This window comes from Tiliqua scincoides, chromosome 2 (genome assembly GCF_035046505.1).
Source record: "Tiliqua scincoides isolate rTilSci1 chromosome 2, rTilSci1.hap2, whole genome shotgun sequence".
NCBI lineage: Eukaryota > Metazoa > Chordata > Lepidosauria > Squamata > Scincidae > Tiliqua > Tiliqua scincoides.
Genome location: NC_089822.1, coordinates 44,793,521 through 44,813,091, shown reverse-complemented (window position 1 = coordinate 44,813,091; position 19,571 = coordinate 44,793,521). Strand labels below are relative to the sequence as shown.

Below are 19,571 nucleotides of genomic sequence, written 5' to 3'. Positions count from 1 at the left end.
TATGGGCAAAAAAAGTCAGAACAAAGTCAAATTTGGTTTACAAAGTGTTTATTAAGTGCTCTTTAAAGGCATACATACTGTACAGAGGATTTCAAAAATTTCAAGCACAAAACAACTTTTTAATTTTAAAAATTCGTCTTGCGAAGCACGGCCATAGAAAAAATTCGTCTTGCGAGTCACCAGAAAAAATCGCAAAAACGCTTTCGTCTTGCGAGTTTTTTGGTGTGCGAGGCATTTGTCTTGCGAGGCACCACTGTACTCAGGATGCAAGAATGAAGAGGTAACATTCACAAAGAAAGATACATTCAAGTTTTCAAGGTTCCCATCACTTAGATTTTTATCTTTACAATATCATATTCAAACGAGATACAATAGCCCACTTCAAGTGAGCACTCCAGATCTGCAGTAAACACACTCCCCTGTCTCTAGTTATTTGCAATCCAGAGTCAGAAGTATTACTAAAGGACCACACAGCAGACTACAACTTCTGAAGCACGTACAGAATATGCTAGGTGATGTAGGAAACAAAGAAGAATGAATGCAAAAGCAAGAATCTGATCTCTTTTTTGGCAACACTTCAAACCAAACTAAACCAGTTTCAACTAAATCCTGTTTGTTTTTGGTGTTAGCACAACTGCTTACAAAAGAAACAGTATCTAGTTCAGAGGCAGGCCAAGGAAGGCCCAGGGTCTAGATCCAACATACAAGAGCCTTCAATCCAGGCCTCAGACCCTCCTGCTTGCGCACACTCCATGCTGGTGCCATTTGCCCAAATGCAGCAGCCTCATTCCCTGATGCAGCAATTGGGACGTGTGTAGGTATGCACATGGAAGAACAGCACAGTAGGTCTAAGTATGTGCAAGCTTCTGTCCTGTCCAGGAGCAATGCAGTGTGGTTTTAAAAGATCTAGCCAAAAACAAGTGAGAGCAAGAAAGGCAACTTCCTATTTTCCTCCTCAGACTGGCTCCAACTTTTAAAAAGAAGACAATAAACACCTTCCATAAAAACATTGAATGAAATATAATGGAAAATATATAATCAACAATAAATTTGCATTATGGCCCTTGGGTCAAAAAGCTGGATTCCTTGATCTGGTTCTTAGCCCACAGGTTTTATCTGCAGCGCCACAAGCAAGCCACCAGCAGCAACAATAATGTTGCTCAAGGCATTTATGGAGCTTCTGAAGGAAGCATGGAATGGGCTGATACTTAATCACTACATCAATCACTTCATCTGTCTGTTTTTGACTGGCATTTGTGAGCAGCTAATAAGTTTCATTGTTTCTCCAGTTCAACCATTCAGGCAAACATGCAGGCTCACAATTGCTTACATTAAATTTAGATAATGAATGACGAGACTAAGGATTTCAATTATTTCAGTTTTTATAAATTTTACATTTAGGGCATGTTATAAAAGTGTTCTTAAAAGAGTCAAGTTAAAGCAATAATAAATTAAAATGGAAGCTAAGCTCCAGGACTTTCATGGAAAATTCATTATTAAGAATGCAGCAAGGGGGAAAATTAAGTCTTTTCAAAATGACCCTAAGAGAGTCTGTCATGTTTATAAACAGTCCTGGCTCAACGATTTCAACTAAATTTCTAATTTCAGCCTCTGGAAGGGGAAATATCCCAAGTGAAATCCCCTGTCAGAAAATAATTACCAGAGTTAATAGGGCCAATTTTGGTGAAATGAACAAAGCAAATTGGAGCCGAACAAAATGTGTTTAGCCATCCTTGCTAATATGCTTGAAAAAATATTCTAAATGTTAGACAGGCTGCTTTCCTTCATCTAGCCCCCACCAATCAACAGATTTATAGCCTTTATAGCCTTAAAAGAACTTCTTAAGAAGTTTGTCATCTAGTATAGAGGTGTTCAAAGTTTTTGGCTGGAGGCCACATCATCTTTCTGTGTCGGGGGCCGGGGGGGGGCCGGGGGGGAAGAATTAATTTACATTTAAAATTTGAATAAATTTACATAAATTTACATAAATGAATATATTAATGAACTTATATGAATGAATGAAGGTTTTGCAATAGCTCAAGGCCTATAAAAGGCCTTGCAGAAAGCAAGGCTGGCCTTTCCTTTGCTGCCGCTACCACATCACAGATGTGAAACAGCAAGCAGTGGAGGAAGCCCTCATCCCACAGCTCACTCGAGAGGTCAAACAGTCGCCCTCAGGCTGAGAACAGTTGCGTCGGGCTAGTGCGGGCTCCAACAAATCTCGGGAGGGCCAGAGGCTCATTGGAGACTGGGGGCTCCCTGAGGGCAGCATTGAGAAGCCTCAAGGGCCACATGTAGCCCCAGGGCCGGGGTTTGGGCGCCCCTGATCTAGTACAAGCCCCCTCACCCAGTTTCAGTTAAGAATGGTGTACACAGTTTTGCAAAATAAGCTACTGCTTCTTTCTTCATGCAAGCAGTTCACAATTTTTTCCTGTCCTAAAAATATTTTTAAAGGTGTATTTAAAAAACCCATAATGTATATACATGGGCATCCTCTGTAACAGATATAACATGTATGTTATAAACATTCACAAGGAAAAAATGCAGGGATAAAGAAAAATAAGTCAAGCAACTACACTATGACAACTTCTGTCCCTGTATAATTCATTAAAAAAGACACAAAGAAGGCTGTGAATTGACCTGGCACTACTAATGTTTTAAAGCTGCTTTGTGCAAGCGAGGCTCTAGACACCAGGAAGAAAGGGCTCAGGGCTTACATCAAATCCTAGTTGTACAAGCTGCCACTTCTTTGCAGCAGTTCAGTGTTGGCCTAGATAACCAATGGTCTGACTCAATATAAGGCAGCTTCATACATTTATGAATGAAGTGCATCACTTCTTCCATTTTCTTCAATGCAAGCGGTAAGTCCCTCTTATTGAACCTGTATTGCTGGCAACACACTGACAAACATCTTCCTTGTAAGAGGCCAGACATGGCTGAAGCCCAAGTGAGAGGTGTTGGAGTTGATGCAAGCAGGAAACAAATCTCTGTTGCTCTTTCTTCCACAGAGGCCGAGTACATATCTGCATTAGAAACATGCAGAGAAGTAATATGGCTTTGTTAGTTGTTAAATGATTTGGGCATAGATGAACAAAAGCCAACCCAAGTGTTTGAAGACAACCAGAGTTGTATCAGATTGGCACAGTCAGAAAGCCAAAATGCACACACAAAGCACAAAGATATCAGAAATCACTTTGTGTGTGATATGATCAAGAAGGGACTTGTCAGGATGAACTACTGTCCAACCAAAGAAATGATAGCAGACATCTTGACTAAGCCACTAGCAAGAGATAAATTCCAAAGTCTACGAGAAAGTATGAATCTGCTAGACTTGTGCACCCGGAGTTGAGAAGGGGTGTTGGAGTTGATGCAACTCCGTCTGCTAGGCACCCTCCGTGGGCAGGATGCTGTCCAGAAGGGGTCAAGTTATGGCCCAGTGACTCTGACCTTTCTACCTGTTCTCTCTGTGATCCTTGTGGGGTGTGACCCTAACCCTTTATCCTTCCCTTCTCCTCTGAGCACTCTCTCTTGTCCTCTGACCACTGACCTGTTAAGATGGCGCACACCAGGGCTTTGATGCCCAGGCCAACTTGAGCACAAGGCATGTAGGGCGAGACAGCTCCAGGGTCTTGCTATCTCTAAGTGTTAGCTGAACCTCTGATCCTAATCAGATGCTGTAAATATACACTCAATGGAACTGTAAGTAAATAACTTCTCTTTTTTTGCAACTTTAACAAGCCATTGCCTCTTTGTCTTTTTTACTGATTAGCAGTCAGCCAGGTGAGGGAGGTTCCCTGGGGTGATACCCAAAGGGAGGGTCCGCTGCTTAAGCTACACTGCTTTCCCCCAAAGAGGAAACTATTTTTAATTTCCTCCAACAAGAGGGACTAAATTATCTCTCTTATACTAATACCCTTCAACACCTTTGGCATTATTGGCAAATTTTCTCAGCCTCTATCATCAAATGGTAGAAACATTGTATTTCTCTCTCCTTGTTGCCTTGCTTGCCTCATTTTACAAGGCAGGTCTCTCTTTGTTTAGAAATCATATTACTCTTCTATGGGCACCTTGGGGTCCAATCCAATCCAACTTTCCAACATGGATGTAGCTGTGCCAATGGGGTGCATGCTGCATCCTACAGGGGCAGTCTTGGAGGCCTCCTCAACATTTGTTCCCTTACTTTGGGATTACATTGCGGCTGCATCAGCAATGGAAAGTTGGATAGGATTGAACCCTGAAACAACCAAGTGTGATATCGTGGTTTAAAGGCTTAGAAACTCTAGTTCAGGCCAAGCTCTAGTTTAAATCAAAATCTTCAAATTTTTCTTTCTCTGAAAGTGAAAAATATGAAATTGAATCTACTAAGGAATGATAAAGTAACTTCCTGGACAATAAAAAAACTCAAATGCTTGTATACAAAATGTAGGCAATTTTATATTATATCTGCAAAAGATCAGAAAGCCTGTATAAGCAAAGAAAGGAAACTGTGTTTAATAATAATCAATAAGATGGATATAAATATTTGGTTTAGAAAAAAGTTGGATTAACCTGTTTCAAGACCTTTGGGTCCTCACACGCAGGCCAAAAACTCATTCAGTAAAACTAGGATACATTTTCTCCTTAAGAATAATGTCATTTTATACCACCACTGCCTGTGGTCTGGTCTTTAACCTGCAGTGCAGTTACATTTTTACATAGATAGGTATATGACTTGATATAGCTTCAAATAGCATAAAACAGCTCATGTGTTCTAATGGCCAGATCCTTGTCTAGACAAGCCTCAGTCCAAATCCTAGTCTAGCTAAAACACTGTCTTGACAGCAATGAACAACCACAATTGAATCGAAATTCCTGTCATTAAAAGAGAAACACCAGTGTCTTAACTGACACAATGAAAATGAATAAGCAACAGTAAGATAATTGAACAACAATACAAAAGTGTGGAGTTGGAACTTTAGAAAAAGCAACATTTTCATTTAATCCATTGCCCAGCACTCATGACATATAATCAAGGAAAACATACAGTAATTAGTACCTGAATTGTTTTAAAGAGACACCTTAATGATCAACAATTACACCCCCAGCCCCCAAACTGATTTTAATATTTTCAGCACTTACAACGGTATTAGCTGGAACTTCTGCAATTAAAGTCAGTAGAGAAAAATGATGTAAGATCATTTAAATCAACCAGTTAAAAATTTAAAAAAAAAACCCACTCAAAGGATTTTGATTTCTTTTTTTGACCAACAAAAGTTATAGAACCAGTTTCCATGGAAACATGTTGGAAATATATATACACATCAAGTAGAGGTTTGTTATTAAACATGTCAGTATTGCTGCTTCTCTTTGAGATTTTTTTTACAAGTGACAATTAGAAACTAAACCTGCAAAACAAAATAAATGTGCTTCATACATTTAAAACATTCTGCCAAATCCCCATGTTAAATCATTACAATTGCCTCTAGATGATGTTTGTTAGAGTTGCAACCCTTTGTCTGGTAAAGAGTTGTATGGAACCTTGGATGAGCAGGCACACAAAACAGCATACACCAGCAGAGTTCTTTGAATGCAGTGGTTATATTTCAGAGCAAGGGTTATCACAGGTAGAGTAATCAGTAAACAGTCCTAGTCAGCACGATGAGCAGTCAGTCCATAAACAACAAATTCAAATCAGTTTTCCAAGATACACAGTCAAAGTTCATTCCATGGTCAGTATCAACATGTATATACTCACATCCAGCCTCCCACGTTACTGGCAGCAGTTCAGTAGTCTCCTACTACACTCCTACTGCTGCACTGGAAGCTCAACAGACCAAACATTAAGTAGTTGGAGTGGCCAATCAGTGTAGGTTAAGCCACACCCAGGGTGAGGCAGTCACAGGTGTTTGCTGATCCTGCTGACTCCAGCAATCTGCACCTGTTCCTGAACCACCTTGTTGGCTGTGTTTCTGCCTTATCCAGAACACAGACCTGACAATGTTGCCATGTTCTTTTTAAACTAAGTAACAGTCAAACAAAGGAGGTATCCCCAGGTAAGGGCATTTTAAAGGATGCTCCGATTCAAAATTACAGACCTTGCTCTAAAGCAGCCATATGGCCTCCTGGGGAGCCCTGGCACATGAAGGAGGCCACAGACTGAAAACTCTGAGAAGGGGGCTTTATGTTTATCAGTTCATGTTGTATCCTTGTTTGATGGGGGACCCTAAAACCTAAGAGCTCCTAAGGGGCTGTAGCCAAAAAAGGTTAAGAATGGTGGCTCTAGAGGATTGCATGCTACAGTAATTAAAGTGTTGGATTTGGACCTGAATGAAACAGATTTTCAAATGCAAAGCCAGTATATGCTGAGACAGTAAAACAGAGACAGACTTGTCAGTTTTCTAAAGCACTTATTGTTTGCTTTCAAATGAGTATTTCACAAATGATCTGAAAAGTAGTGTTAGGTTAATGCTTATAGCATGTCAAAATGCCCATAGACAAAATAGATTCCTAATTCACTATGATGCATACCTCAGTAACTCTAATTGGATAAAATGTTAATTTGCTATCTCCCATAGGAAGTCAGGGGAAGAAAGCACCGGAAGTGCTGCTTCAACCCAGAATGCAGGAAAGACTACCCTTCCTGGGGTTAGACAGGTTGCACTGGCCATGGAACAGGCTTTGGTTGTCAAGTGAAGAACAGTAGAAGGAATGCTGGAGTCTTGCCATCTTGTGGCAGCCTATATGAAAGTTTCTATCTTCAGCCCAGAATTCCACAAGGGGTCATCTGTTTCTGTGGTGAAGAAAATCCCAGACTGTTTTCCTATTATTCTGTTTATCAAGAAGAGTCATTGAACACCTTTTAGATGACAAGATTCATGTCACTGGATGTTCTGATTTACCTAGTTAAGAATGAATGTTACACTTCATTAAGATTTAGACAGCAGTATTTGATTCTACAATTTATTTTCGGGTAAAGCTTTTTACGTTCTCTCTCTGCCTTTTCATTTGAGATTTACTGGATTCATTTTTTTCCAGATTGATCCTCTCCGTTCAAGCAAACATTTACCTGATTTCCAACTCTCCTGTAGGAGTTTGGGAACCACTGACTTAGAAACTCTGGAAGGATTACTGTCTCCAATGAATTCTAGGTCCTTCCACTGCCTTTTTAACTTTATTCAATCACAATGATATTTTAATGTACTGTCATGAGTCACGTTAGGCTTTGATTTCTGGGATCAGTTTTAGGTTAGTTGAGGATGGTATGTGAGGATTCATGTGAACTAAAGAATATGGCTGAAATGGCCTGGAGTTACAATGTGCCTAAAAGCACCTGGAAATTGTTCAGCTACAAGAAAAATTGAGCTTCCAGGATGGATGGCTGCCATTTGGTTCCATGGAAAGATGGCCAAAGTGGACCATAAAACATCAAACTGGACCATGAACATGAATGGTTCCTGAATGCTGGTAGATTTGTTTGTAACTATGCTCAGTACCCTGGGTCTGTCTCCTTTGCTAGGGCCTATGCAGAGGCTCATAATCTCCCCTGGGGTAGAGGAAATTGTGGGTCCTGCAAGGCCCTGCCAAGCTCATGCTGCAGTGAAGAATGAGGGTCCCCTATGTTGGGTCCTCTCAATCTGTGGATGGGGAGAAATATAGATGCTCTGCCTTAGGGATAACCAGAAGTGCCCTGCCCTGACTCCTCAATTTATGCAACATAAGGGCATATTAGCAAATTAATATAGGAACTAACTGAGAAGCTAATATTAATCTTATGTTCTTTTTTGTAATAAAAATCAAGCTTTTATAGGATCAACATTCTGTGTTTCAAGACTCATTCTTTAACAGTGCAACAGGTCAATCCAATGTATGTCTAATTGGACGCATAGGATCTCATCCTGTGTCCCCTTCAACAAAATCCCTGGGCTAGAATGTGATCGTCTTTGGCTCAGTAGGGCAAACAGTGCCTTATGATAGCACCTCTTACACTTTCTGTACCATCTTGGCTATGATAATTGTTATAACCTGCTATTCCTTTAAAAAGTTTGGAATGGCTTACATAAGCTCCCCTCTCTCCACACGCACACACGCACGCGTGCACGCAGCTTTAGTGCAAGACCACCTGATGCTCCATGCAGATGGCGCCTCCAGGTTTTAAAATGCAGTATACACAACTCAAAACATGATTGTGGTTTTCTGAAGAATAAGCCTTAACATCCTAACTGAAACATGGAGAAAGTTTTTACAATTATTATTTACTTACTAGACCTTTATTGGCATAGAATAAATCAGTGATTCTCACACATTTAGCACCAGGACCCACTTTTCAGAATGCTGTCAGTGCCCACCAGAAGTGATGTCATGACCGGAAGTAACATCATCAAGTAGGAAAATTTTTAACAATCCCAGGCTGCAATCCTACCCACACTTACCCAGGAGTAAGTCCCATTTACTATCATTGTTAAAAGACATAGATACATAGTAGCTTGCTCAAAGGACAGGTCTGTAACATTTCCCCAAATGCCATCACATACCATGGTAGCATCAAGTCTAATATATTAAAAAATAAAATACTGAAATGAATGGGGACCCACCTGAAACTGGCTTACGACCCACCTAGTCGGTCCCGACTCACAGTATGAGAAACACTGGAATAAATACTTAATATATATTCATAACATATAAAAAAAACATCATCATATGGGAGGTGAAGGCATATCGCGCATTCTATCTTTTACAATTAGAATGCTACATAATAGGCCAGTCACCAGATTGTAAAACAGCCTTCTGGGATCTAATCATTACTGTCCACCTTTGAATAACTAATTACAATTATTGTTCAGGTCTGAAACATGCCATTTGCATATTTACAAAACAAGAAAAAACCTAGTACCCATTGTGGTTCACTTTGCATATGGTTCACTTTGTACATCTCCTTATGTTGCATCTCGACAGCAAAATACATCATTACGTAGTATGGACATTCAACCAAGCTGATCCATACAGGAGCAACTCAAATAACTGTCATGTTATAAATCTGAAATTCAAAATCCGTTCTGACAAAATAGGCAATTGATCAGTAATATGCGGAGTTGTCTTTTGCTAATGAAAATGCTCTTAAAGAGCTGCACCAGGCTATACTGCTAAAGAAGTGACCTCTGCTCCAGAATAGTTCCTATGCTAGCGGAGAATGTTGTGCAGCATATCACACTCTTTCTCGCACAAGCCAATCCTGCAACATCTTGCAAAAGTTAAAACATTCCAATTCCACTAGTGATTGGGCAACATTGCAATGTACCATGTCCACTGAAACTTGTTCTGGAGATCACCCAATATTTTTAGTATATGTTTGCAATCAAACACTACATATAATTCTTTTTATTCTGTGTAGAACATCATCTCCCCCAGTACATCCATTGTTAGGCACCATACACAAATACATTACAGTAGTATTAAGCAAGGTCACTTGAGGACAGAAAAATCAACTGAGATTAAATTGTACTAATGAGTTTTACCTGCAAGGTTAGGGACTGGTAATTGATCATTTCCTCTTGAATCATTTATTATATAAGGTACAGCAATGCAGTGGCAAGGACGGCTTTACATGCTAGTTGGTGAAAAGGAGTAACAGCCTCATAAACACACACAATTAATCTGAGTGTAATCAGCACGCAATTATGACTACTACTAAAATTAATTTTTATACGTTTAATGAAATGGATATTATACATACCCTGGTCTAAAATTTCCTCTTCTTCTCTTTTTGGCTGTTGCATTACTGACATATCTCCACTTCTACTTTCTGAAAAAGAGAAGGGCAAGATCTAATTATCAAAGAAATTGTCAGGAAAATTTCACATACCTGTACATATTAGCCTTTGCAACTAAACTGATTACAATGAGACTGCAACTCAACAGCTATGTCTCATATGGAATCAGTAGAACCCAGATTGAACAACATCTATTGGTCCATTCACATATGCCAGTGGTTTCCAATCGGGGGTACATGTACCCCCAGGAGTATTTGCTAGCACCTTTAAGGGTTCCTAAAAAAGAATTGAATAATGGTGAGGAAAAAGGCAGGTCTGTATTAGAATGCCTTGCAGGATTGGCAAGGCAGGCAGGAAGGCAGCTAGTTGGCAGCAAAAGAGTAACTGCTATGTTCTGGTCATCAATTTGTGTAATTCCAGATATGGATCAGTAGTTTAAAAATCTGTGTATTTTTAAATTTATATATTTTCAAGTAGTTGAAAATATATAAATTTTACCAACATGTTGTTAATATGGGGGAACAATTTATGGAAAAGGAATGCCAAGGGGTACGCGAGGGAATAACGCTAGGAACCACTGACATATGTCCATATTTGACTTAATCTCCTGAATTAATAACAATAAAATAACAGCTAAGTATTAATCGGAATTTGATCTTCCTTGATCTGGTAAGCAAAGAAAGACCATGCAAAGATTTGATACATGTTCAAGTGATAGTTCTCATTCCCTATAAACTTTCCAGGCCAAGTCTGCTTGCTGATTAGAACAGGTAGAAAACCTGCTCCAGCTGGTTGCTAACCCCCAACTGCATTTTCTCTCCAAAGGTGTAACATTATGCCAGGCTAATTGGACATCTGCTGCCTCCAAGAGGAAAGAAGATCGTCCTCCTGTCCATGATGGCACATCCTTGTCCAATGAATTTCTTGTGTCTTCCATAGTTTAATTAGTGTGAACAGGCTTCTGCTTAAGAGCAGATCTCTTCCCTCATGGCTTACTGGACAACTTGACAACCACCAACTCCAAACCCTAATGCCACACAAGGAAAGATGCACAAGGGTGCATTTCCTATTTTTAAAAAAGCACAATTTTACAGATGCATTTTGTAAAGGTGCATGATAGTGTAAAGAATCACCAATACTCATGCACAAATGCAGGTAGAAATATGCCCATCTGGGTCTGTCACGCAAGTTTTGCATCAGAGGGGGAATGGGTAAAGATGGCAAAGGAAAAATGAAATGAGCCATTTAAACACATACACGACAGTTGAACCCAAGGCTAAAGTTAGGGCCAATAGACGCAGATACAAAGCCTGTACACGTTGCACATGCATGGAATTGCTGCATTCTGTTTTAGGAACCGCTTTATTGACCCCTTTTCCCATAGTTATTCTATGCTTGGAAAAAAAATAGCAACTGTCATCTTTACAGCAATGTCTCCATTTTCCTCATTCACTTCCTAGTAAATACACTCTGCTGCTTTCCCTTTTTCCATTAGTATATAGATAATGCTTGTACCTTCATGGTGCCCATGGGTCATCATAGTCATATCAGGCTTAACAGGAATAGGAATATTTGCCTCCTGCGGTATGCTTCTAAACATTTCTGGGTTTATATTCTGCGTACAGGTCGTGTACGAGGCTGCATGTTTGGCTTCCATGTAGTACATAATGTAGAAGTTGCACATTTCATCACTAGCTGTACCCCTACAGCAAAATACAATTTTGCAAAATACATCCTATAAGGAGGCATGACTTGGATTATATTAGCTTTAGTTATAAATATATATTCAAAGATTGACATAAAGAGCAAAGGGAGGGGAAAAAATCACAATCTGCAAAAAATGATAAAAGGTTAGACGGCGATGCATTTTAAATGTTCCACATTAAAAATGCATAAGAACCTTTGACATAAAAAGGCCATTATCCTCAACTGTTTGTTTGGCATTTACATTACAGAACCATCAGCCTGCACAGTTTTCATAAACTATCAAAAATTAAGAACGCTTAGCATTTTGAACCTGCATCAACAAGCTGCCCACTCCGTTATCAGCACTCTACTCTCTACCTCCCAGCTTGGAGTGCACCCCCTAAGCACTCCTGCTCCTGCATGGCCTTGGCCAATTTTAATGGCCTTTTTGGTAGGTGCATTTCACAAGCTTCCACTGGCCTGACTAGAGATTGCAAAGCACGCGTGCTTGATAGACTGCACCCAAGATCACTAAGAGAGAACACAGCAGTATAAACTATTTATTCCTTCTGAAGACTGTTTTCCCCCAGCCAAGATGATGTATTCCATTTACAAGTTATTAATAATTTACAGATTTAATTTAGGACTCTTCTATTTAATGCTTGCCAGATTTCTCTTCCCCCTGCAAGGTTGCAAAGTATAGGTCCAAGGAAAAATTTAGTTTCATTATGTTACGGGACACTAAGTGTAGCATCTTCCATTTAGATTAAGTGGTGCTGTAGCTCCCCAGAACGCCAAACTTAAATTACAAGTTCCTTCAAGAAAAAAAGAAACAGCAGGTTCTTTAGGAACAATGTAAGACAAAAAAGAAAAAGAAAAAACACCCTAAAAAGAAACAGTTATTCACAGACGTGAAGCTGTAGCAACTCATTTCAAAGCCAGGCAATAAAAGTGAAGTTTTTGTTTTCTTTACAAAAGAAAAAAAACTACAGTGGCTTAAATAAATGGCATATGGTGCTGCACCAACCTAACATTTGTTTCACACAGCTTGTGCTGATCTACTTTTTGTGTTGAGAGATATTCTCTGCAACATCCTTCAGTAGTTCTTACCCACTGATTAGGCAAACAGTCTACCGGCAGTGCCAGGCTTCTGACACACACAGAGGCTCCCCTCCAAAAAAGCAATTGGCTACACAAAGCTTTTATTTTTAATTAGTTTTCACCATCAAGTCAGTCAGCCTACACTAATAAAAAGGTGTGGGGGTGGGCTATTTGCAGCTTGCAAAGACGTCAATGCTGACTTTTTTCCCATGGCATCATGCAGCATTCATTTATTCACCATGGCAACAATAACGACACCAGCCAGGGAAGAAAGGGACGAGACCTTCCAAAAAGGGAATTGGTTTTTCAGCCTTTGAAAAGGTGGAATCTCTTGAACACCACTGAAATCTTCCTTGCCTTGAAAATATCTCTTTGAGATTTCTTCTCTCTCTCTCTCTCTCTCTCACCCCAGCTGGATTTAGATACCTGTCAGGAGAACCGCCATCTCTTTAAGAATGTAAGCAAAGTGCTGGAGAGCAACTGAGGAATAAACTCTCACCCACACATCTCAACAATATCAAAACGCTGTCAATATTTCTAACATAGCACAGTTTGATTCTTCCGGGAGACAGAACTAGTAATGTATGTGATAACAGTATCAGCTCATTAATAAAATGCCAGATATCTTTGGGACACGCTCCTTTCCATCCATTCAAACTGAAAAACATTCATTTCTTATGAATGAGAAAAATGGGCAACTAGGAATTGCTTGTCATGCATAGATTAAGTAACGCAAGACTGTGGTGATTGGGTGGAGAGGAAAGACAATGCTTGAGCTGGTACTGCCCTCTTTTCCCCCAATTTACCCCTACACTGCCACAACAAGCATGTTAAAGAGATGATGACAATTTTAATGTCTTAGCTAGTCTGAGATCAGCATCTTTGGGTAACTCGCAAAATAATCCATTGGCCAGTACCGTTCAGGTGAAGAAAATTTTTTTTAAAAAAATACAATAGGTAGCATAAAAACATGCTCATTCAATTTTTTTTTTTTTTTGCCTTATGATGTTTTCATCTTCTACAGCAGGGCTGCCCAAACCCCGGCCCTGGGGCCACATGTGGCCCTCGGGGCCTCTCAATGCGGCCCTCAGGAAGCCCCCAGTCTCCAATGAGCCTCTGGCCCTCCAGAGATTTGTTGGAGCCAGCACTGGCCCGACGCAACTGCTCGCAGCGTGAGGGCGACTGTTTGACCTCTCACATGAGCTGTGGGATGAGAGCTCCCTCCACTTCTTGCTGTTTCACGTCTGTGATGCAGTAGTGGCAGCAAAGGAAAGGCCAGCTTTGCTTTGTGCAAGGCCTTTAATAGGCCTTGAGCTATGGCAAGTCCTTCATTCATTCATATAAGTTTGTCTTTAATATATTCATTTATGTAAACTTATGTAAATTTATTCAAATTTTAAATGTAAATTAATTCTTTTTTTTCCCCGGCCCCCGACACAGTGTCAGAGAGCTGATGTGGCCATCATACCAAAAACTTTGGACACCCCTGTTCTACAGAAATGGGAGTGTCAACCTTATTTTGCTCGGTAAGAAGTGGTAGTCACTAAAGACTAAACATACACATTTCATTTAGTGACAGGCTAGAGAGCAGGCCTCTATAGCTGACCTTAGTCTAGGCAGGTGATATTATTTAAAAGGCCACTATTTATTGGTCTTTTAATGACTTTTTAGCTGTGCCTACCCTTTCATCTTGGACACTATCGAAGGATAAGAACTGCCAGCTCAACTCCACTGCCAGCCTCTGGCTAATGCCTCGGTGGGACACTGATTCCTGACCTGACCTCTGACAAAATATGTAACTCTAAAGGCAGGACATAATAACTTTCACTGTAGTCAATCTCTAAATTCACACACTGTCATCCTTAAAATTATTTTGTTAAAGAGAGATTATACCAGCCACACTGCAGGTAAAATGAAGACCGAATATATAGAGAGAAAGGTGATGCATTCTTTCTCTAAAAAGATGTTCAGATGATGGCTATTGTAAGCTCTGTAAGCTGAAGCATGTGGACTAAATTGAACAATTATTCTGCACACTGAATACGAAAAAAGTCAGAACATTTTAGAAAAATTGTTATAACCATCAGCCCATTGCAGACTAGCAGTTAAAATAATCAAAGAACCATCTTATGGTTTTAGCACTAGGAAAGAATACTAAACCAGTAGTAATGAACACAGTATTTAGGTTCTGGATAGCATAAGCATGCTGAACCAAAAGTTTATTTTAAAAAACCAACATCAAGGTGGACAGTAGATGGAAGAAGCCCTCTGGGCCATGCCCTCATTATAAAGGAACACACACACACACACACAGGGGGGGGGGGAACAACAGAACTCTTTCACACATGCACACATACACACCCTCCCCTCCAATAAACTCAAAATCGCAATTGAGGAAACCTGTTTTTTCCACCCCCTGTACACTATACCACTAGATAAGGAGGCAATCCAACCTATAGGTCTCTGCACCTCTATACATTCTTTTAACACTGTCAAACTCAATAACAAAACTTGATAAATTACCCAACCTGGGCTGTTTTTAAAAAGCTTAACAACTTAAACAATAAATACATTAATGTTTTAACTTTCTCTATTGAAGTGTTTACACATCAAAGGATTACTCAATTAACAAAATATTTTAATGACTCATCTTAGAATATTTGGGACACAAGCTTAAAGAAGTGGTCAAGTCAGATTGCAAAAGAGACATCAGAGATAGGATCCACATATATGCTGCTATTCTGCACCACCCTAATAATCATCTATATTCTATCTATATTCTAAGGTCAGTAAGTAATGACATTTTCATATGAAATCTTGACCTGCACTCCAGATCATCCCGTGATCAATGCATTTTCCATGAACACTGCATGTGGGTAGACAGAATGTTGTACTTTCTGGGCAAGAAAATAAAGGAATATTCCAGCTTTACAAGAATTGTCTTTTCTCTAACCAACTAGTCCAGAGTCATGTGAACATACTAAGGAGTTACCAAGACAAATTCAATAGGCTGCCCTGGTTTGGGTTTGACCCCCCCAAAACTGACCATAACTATTAAAATCTTTAATATAGAGACCACATACCCTATGTAAGTTTCTGAAGTTCTACCTTCACCAGTAAAGACACATCTTGCTGCCAGAATATCTCCATATTTGATTTCTACAGGGTTTTCTACAGGGTAAAATGCCTGAGAAAGACAGAAAAGGACAAGAGGTTCAGAATATCATCAATTACGTTTCTTCCCATTCACCTGTAGAGAAATCATGAATTTATAAAATGTAATCCAGAAGGGTGTGCATGTGAGCTGCTGATTTTTTTTTTTTTAGGTTCTCTTTTCAGAATGTGCCCTCAAATCCCCTAACACCCCCAATTTGTATTACAGTTCAAAAATCAAGTTATTTTAAAAAAGTAAGCCACATTCTGTTTGTATGCAATAGTTTTTCTTGACCTTCCTTTAAAAAGCATTCAGCAAGTCAAATCACTTTTTGAATGTTGGGAAGCATGAGGATTTTGAGAAGACAGGAAATTTTGTGTGTATATGTATGAACGCATGTACATAGTCCACTCTGGACTGCAGTCATGAAATCCAATTGGATATATTATACTTTTGCAAACAATGCAAAAAGGAAGCATCTAATCCTGTGTACCCAACAATGATAAGCGATGAATATTATTTTCCACCTCATCACGCTGTACAAGAACAAAGGTGACAGGGGTGACTGCAACAACTACCGTGGCATCTCTCTCCTTAGCGTTGTAGGAAAGTTGTTTGCCCGAGTTGCACTAAAGAGGCTCCAGGTACTTGCAGAGAGCGTTTATCCAGAATCACAGTGTGGATTCCGAGCCAACAGGTCCACCAGTGATATGGTATTCTCCCTTAGACAACTGCAGGAGAAATGCAGGGAACAACGACAACCACTCTTTATAGCCTTCATAGATCTCACAAAGGCTTTCGACCTGGTCAGCAGGGATGGCCTCTTCAAGATTCTCCCCAAGATTGGATGTCCACCCAGGCTCCTCAGCATCATCAGATCCTTCCACAAGGACATGCAGGGCACTGTTGTCTTTGCTGGCTCCACATCAGACCCCTTTGACATCCGAAGCGGCGTGAAGCAGGGCTGTGTTCTTGCACCAACCTTGTTTGGGATCTTCTTCACTGTCCTGCTGAAGCAGGCCTTTGGAACTACAACAGAAGGCATCTATCTCCGGACCAGATCAGATGGAAAGCTCTTCAACCTCTCCAGACTGAGAGCAAAGTCCAAAGTCCAGCTGAAATGTCTGCGTGACTTCCTCTTTGCCGACGATGCAGCTATCACTACCCACTCTGCCAAAGATCTCCAGCAGCTCATGGATCGTTTTAGCAAGGCCTGCCAAGATTTTGGACTGACAATCAGCCTGAAGAAAACACAGGTCATGGTTCAGGATGTGGACTCACCTCCCTGCATTACAATCTCTGCGCATGAACTGGAGGTTGTCCATGACTTTGTGTACCTTGGCTCAACGATCTCCGACACTCTTTCTCTCAATACCGAGCTAAACAAACGCATCGGTAAAGCAGCTACCACGTTTTCCAGACTCACAAAGAGAGTCTGGTCCAACAAGAAGCTGACGGAACATACCAAGATCCAGGTCTACAGAGCTTGCGTCCTGAGTACACTTCTGTACTGCAGCGAGTCATGGACTCTTCACTCACAACAGGAGAGGAAACTGAATGCTTTCCACATGCGCTGCCTCCGACGTATTCTCGGCATCACCTGGCAGGACAAAGTTCCAAACAACACAGTCCTGGAACGTGCTGGAATCCCTAGCATGTATGCACTACTGAAACAGAGACGCCTGCATTGGCTCGGTCATGTCGTGAGAATGGATGATGGGCGGATCCCAAAGGATCTCCTCTATGGAGAACTCGTGCAAGGAAAGCGCCCTACGGGTAGACCACAGCTGCGATACAAGGACATCTGCAAGAGCGATCTGAAGGCCTTAGGAGTGGACCTCAACAAGTGGGAAACCCTGGCCTCTGAGCGGCCCACTTGGAGGCAGGCTGTGCAACATGGCCTTTCCCAGTTTGAAGAGACACTTGGCCAACAGTCTGAGGCTAAGAGGCAAAGAAGGAAGGCCCATAGCCAGGGAGACAGGCCAGGGACAGACTGCACTTGCTCCCGGTGTGGAAGGGATTGTCACTCCCGAATCGGCCTTTTCAGCCACACTAGACGCTGTTCCAGAACCACCTTTCAGAGCGCGATACCATAGTCTTTCGAGACTGAAGGTTGCCAACAGATACAGTATCTGTTTTTCCACCCACTTTCATTTGATTTAGTTCTACAGGATGAATCACGCTGGACATCATGGTTGCTATGGAATCTGCTGAACTTTGTATGACTGACTTAGTGGCAAGGTAAATAGTCACAGGCTGAGTTCTGTTTTACTTTGCAAGGACAGTTCTACAATGTGTAGCAGGTAAATACACTGAACACACAAATCTTCCTTATAAGACACAAAGCGGCTCAGAGAAGTGAGACTGCTCTTCGTGCATACAGGGGGAACCCCAAGTATACATGCAGGATTCCAGTCATTCTTCAGCCACACTAGATGCTGTGCCAGAACCACCAGCCAGAGCGCGATACCATAGTCTTCCGAGACTGAAGGTTGCCAACAAAAACAAGGTTAATCTATATGAAGAGATTCTTTCCCCCATTCTTATTAGATAACAATGTAATAGATGGTTCTAAAGATGAGCAGTAATCCTAGATGGAGTCAGTAGCGTTTCATGATATTCTGTGACTAAGAGTTTTTTCCCATCTCATGACCTATTCATTCCGACAATAATCTTGACTCTCCCAGCCTGCTCCATTTCATTTGCCCTAAGTGAAAATGGATTGTACAAGCAGTAGAGGAGGTGTATCTACTTTGCTTTGACATAAGTGAAACTGAATGCAGCCAATGTGCCATCTCATCCAATTACTTTGCAAACCTTTCAGAATATTCAGCCTGAAGATGTGGTCAGGCTACTGGAATATAGTTGACCACATGTGCACTTGGGTCCTTCTGGCATGTAATTACAGTTACCAGAAGAAATTTGGAACCAAGGATCTTGGAGGTGGTGAAAAGCTCCTTCTGTAATGAAAGTGGTGGTTTTGATTTCTCCTAAAGAAATCTACACTGGGTTCATCTGACTTAAACAGCTGTAGTCAGTATCAAATACATAACTGCTAGGCAGATTAGAATGTGGGATGGCAACAGAGCTTCAGGTTCTAGATGAGATTCAGATAAAAAAACAGCAGTCTGGATTTAAAGTTTGGACTGATGTATTTGCCACCACCTTGTGGTGCAAATACAGGAGAATTGTAATCTTGTTGATTATCCTGGAACTCGCAGCACTTCAATATTAACAACCATGGCACCCTTGAGGGCAACTTGCTTGGCTGGGACCAGGAGGCACAGTGATCCAGTAGCTCAAGTACTTCCTGAAAGTTTCTATTCAGAAGGTGTGTTGGACAACTTTTGTTCTTCCTCCTTGGTTTATGGGGTTCCACATGTTCTATACAAAAAAAAACTTTGGAACCACAGTGTTCCATAGTGACCCCATAACTTTTGACAAGTATGAAATTCTTAAGTGAGATAATCTGGATTATAGGATTTCACCAGTATGAGGATGACACCCAATTTGACTTTTCATTTTGTGAACCAAACCCTGGAGGGACTGGAGTCTGGAGGCAGCTGTGGTTTAGATGAAAATTAACCAACTGAAACTGAACTAAATCCAGAAAAACTGAGGTACTGTTTGCTAAAAATGGCTGGGTGGAGAAATGTAACCTGTCCTTGATGGAGTTTCATTCACCCGGAAGATACAGGTTTGTAGAGGGAGGGGGGCTATTCCTAGATCTGATGCTCTCTCTGAATGTCCATGTGACACCGATTGGGGCTCTAACATGGAAAAAGCAGACCTGCCTTCATGCGCTAGTTAAATTCAAATTAGACTACAGTAATGTACTAGATGTGCAGTTGCCTTTGAAGACAGTTTGGAAAATTCAGTTGGTT

General features: G+C 40.7%; 1 protein-coding gene across 6 annotated transcripts in view; it reads right to left on the bottom strand.

Annotated features, from left to right (window-relative positions):
• PAM (peptidylglycine alpha-amidating monooxygenase) overlaps positions 1 to 19,571 on the bottom strand; it is a 171,481-nt gene that overhangs the window by 33,499 nt on the left and 118,411 nt on the right. For all 6 annotated transcript variants that reach the window (XM_066614797.1, XM_066614801.1, XM_066614802.1 and 3 more), the window contains exons 12-14: positions 15,617 to 15,720; positions 11,262 to 11,449; positions 9,710 to 9,778 (exon numbers count right to left, since the gene is read on the bottom strand). In XM_066614797.1, coding sequence (XP_066470894.1) covers positions 9,710 to 9,778; positions 11,262 to 11,449; positions 15,617 to 15,720 — 361 coding nt within the window. The remainder of the gene's footprint in view (positions 1 to 9,709; positions 9,779 to 11,261; positions 11,450 to 15,616; positions 15,721 to 19,571) is intronic.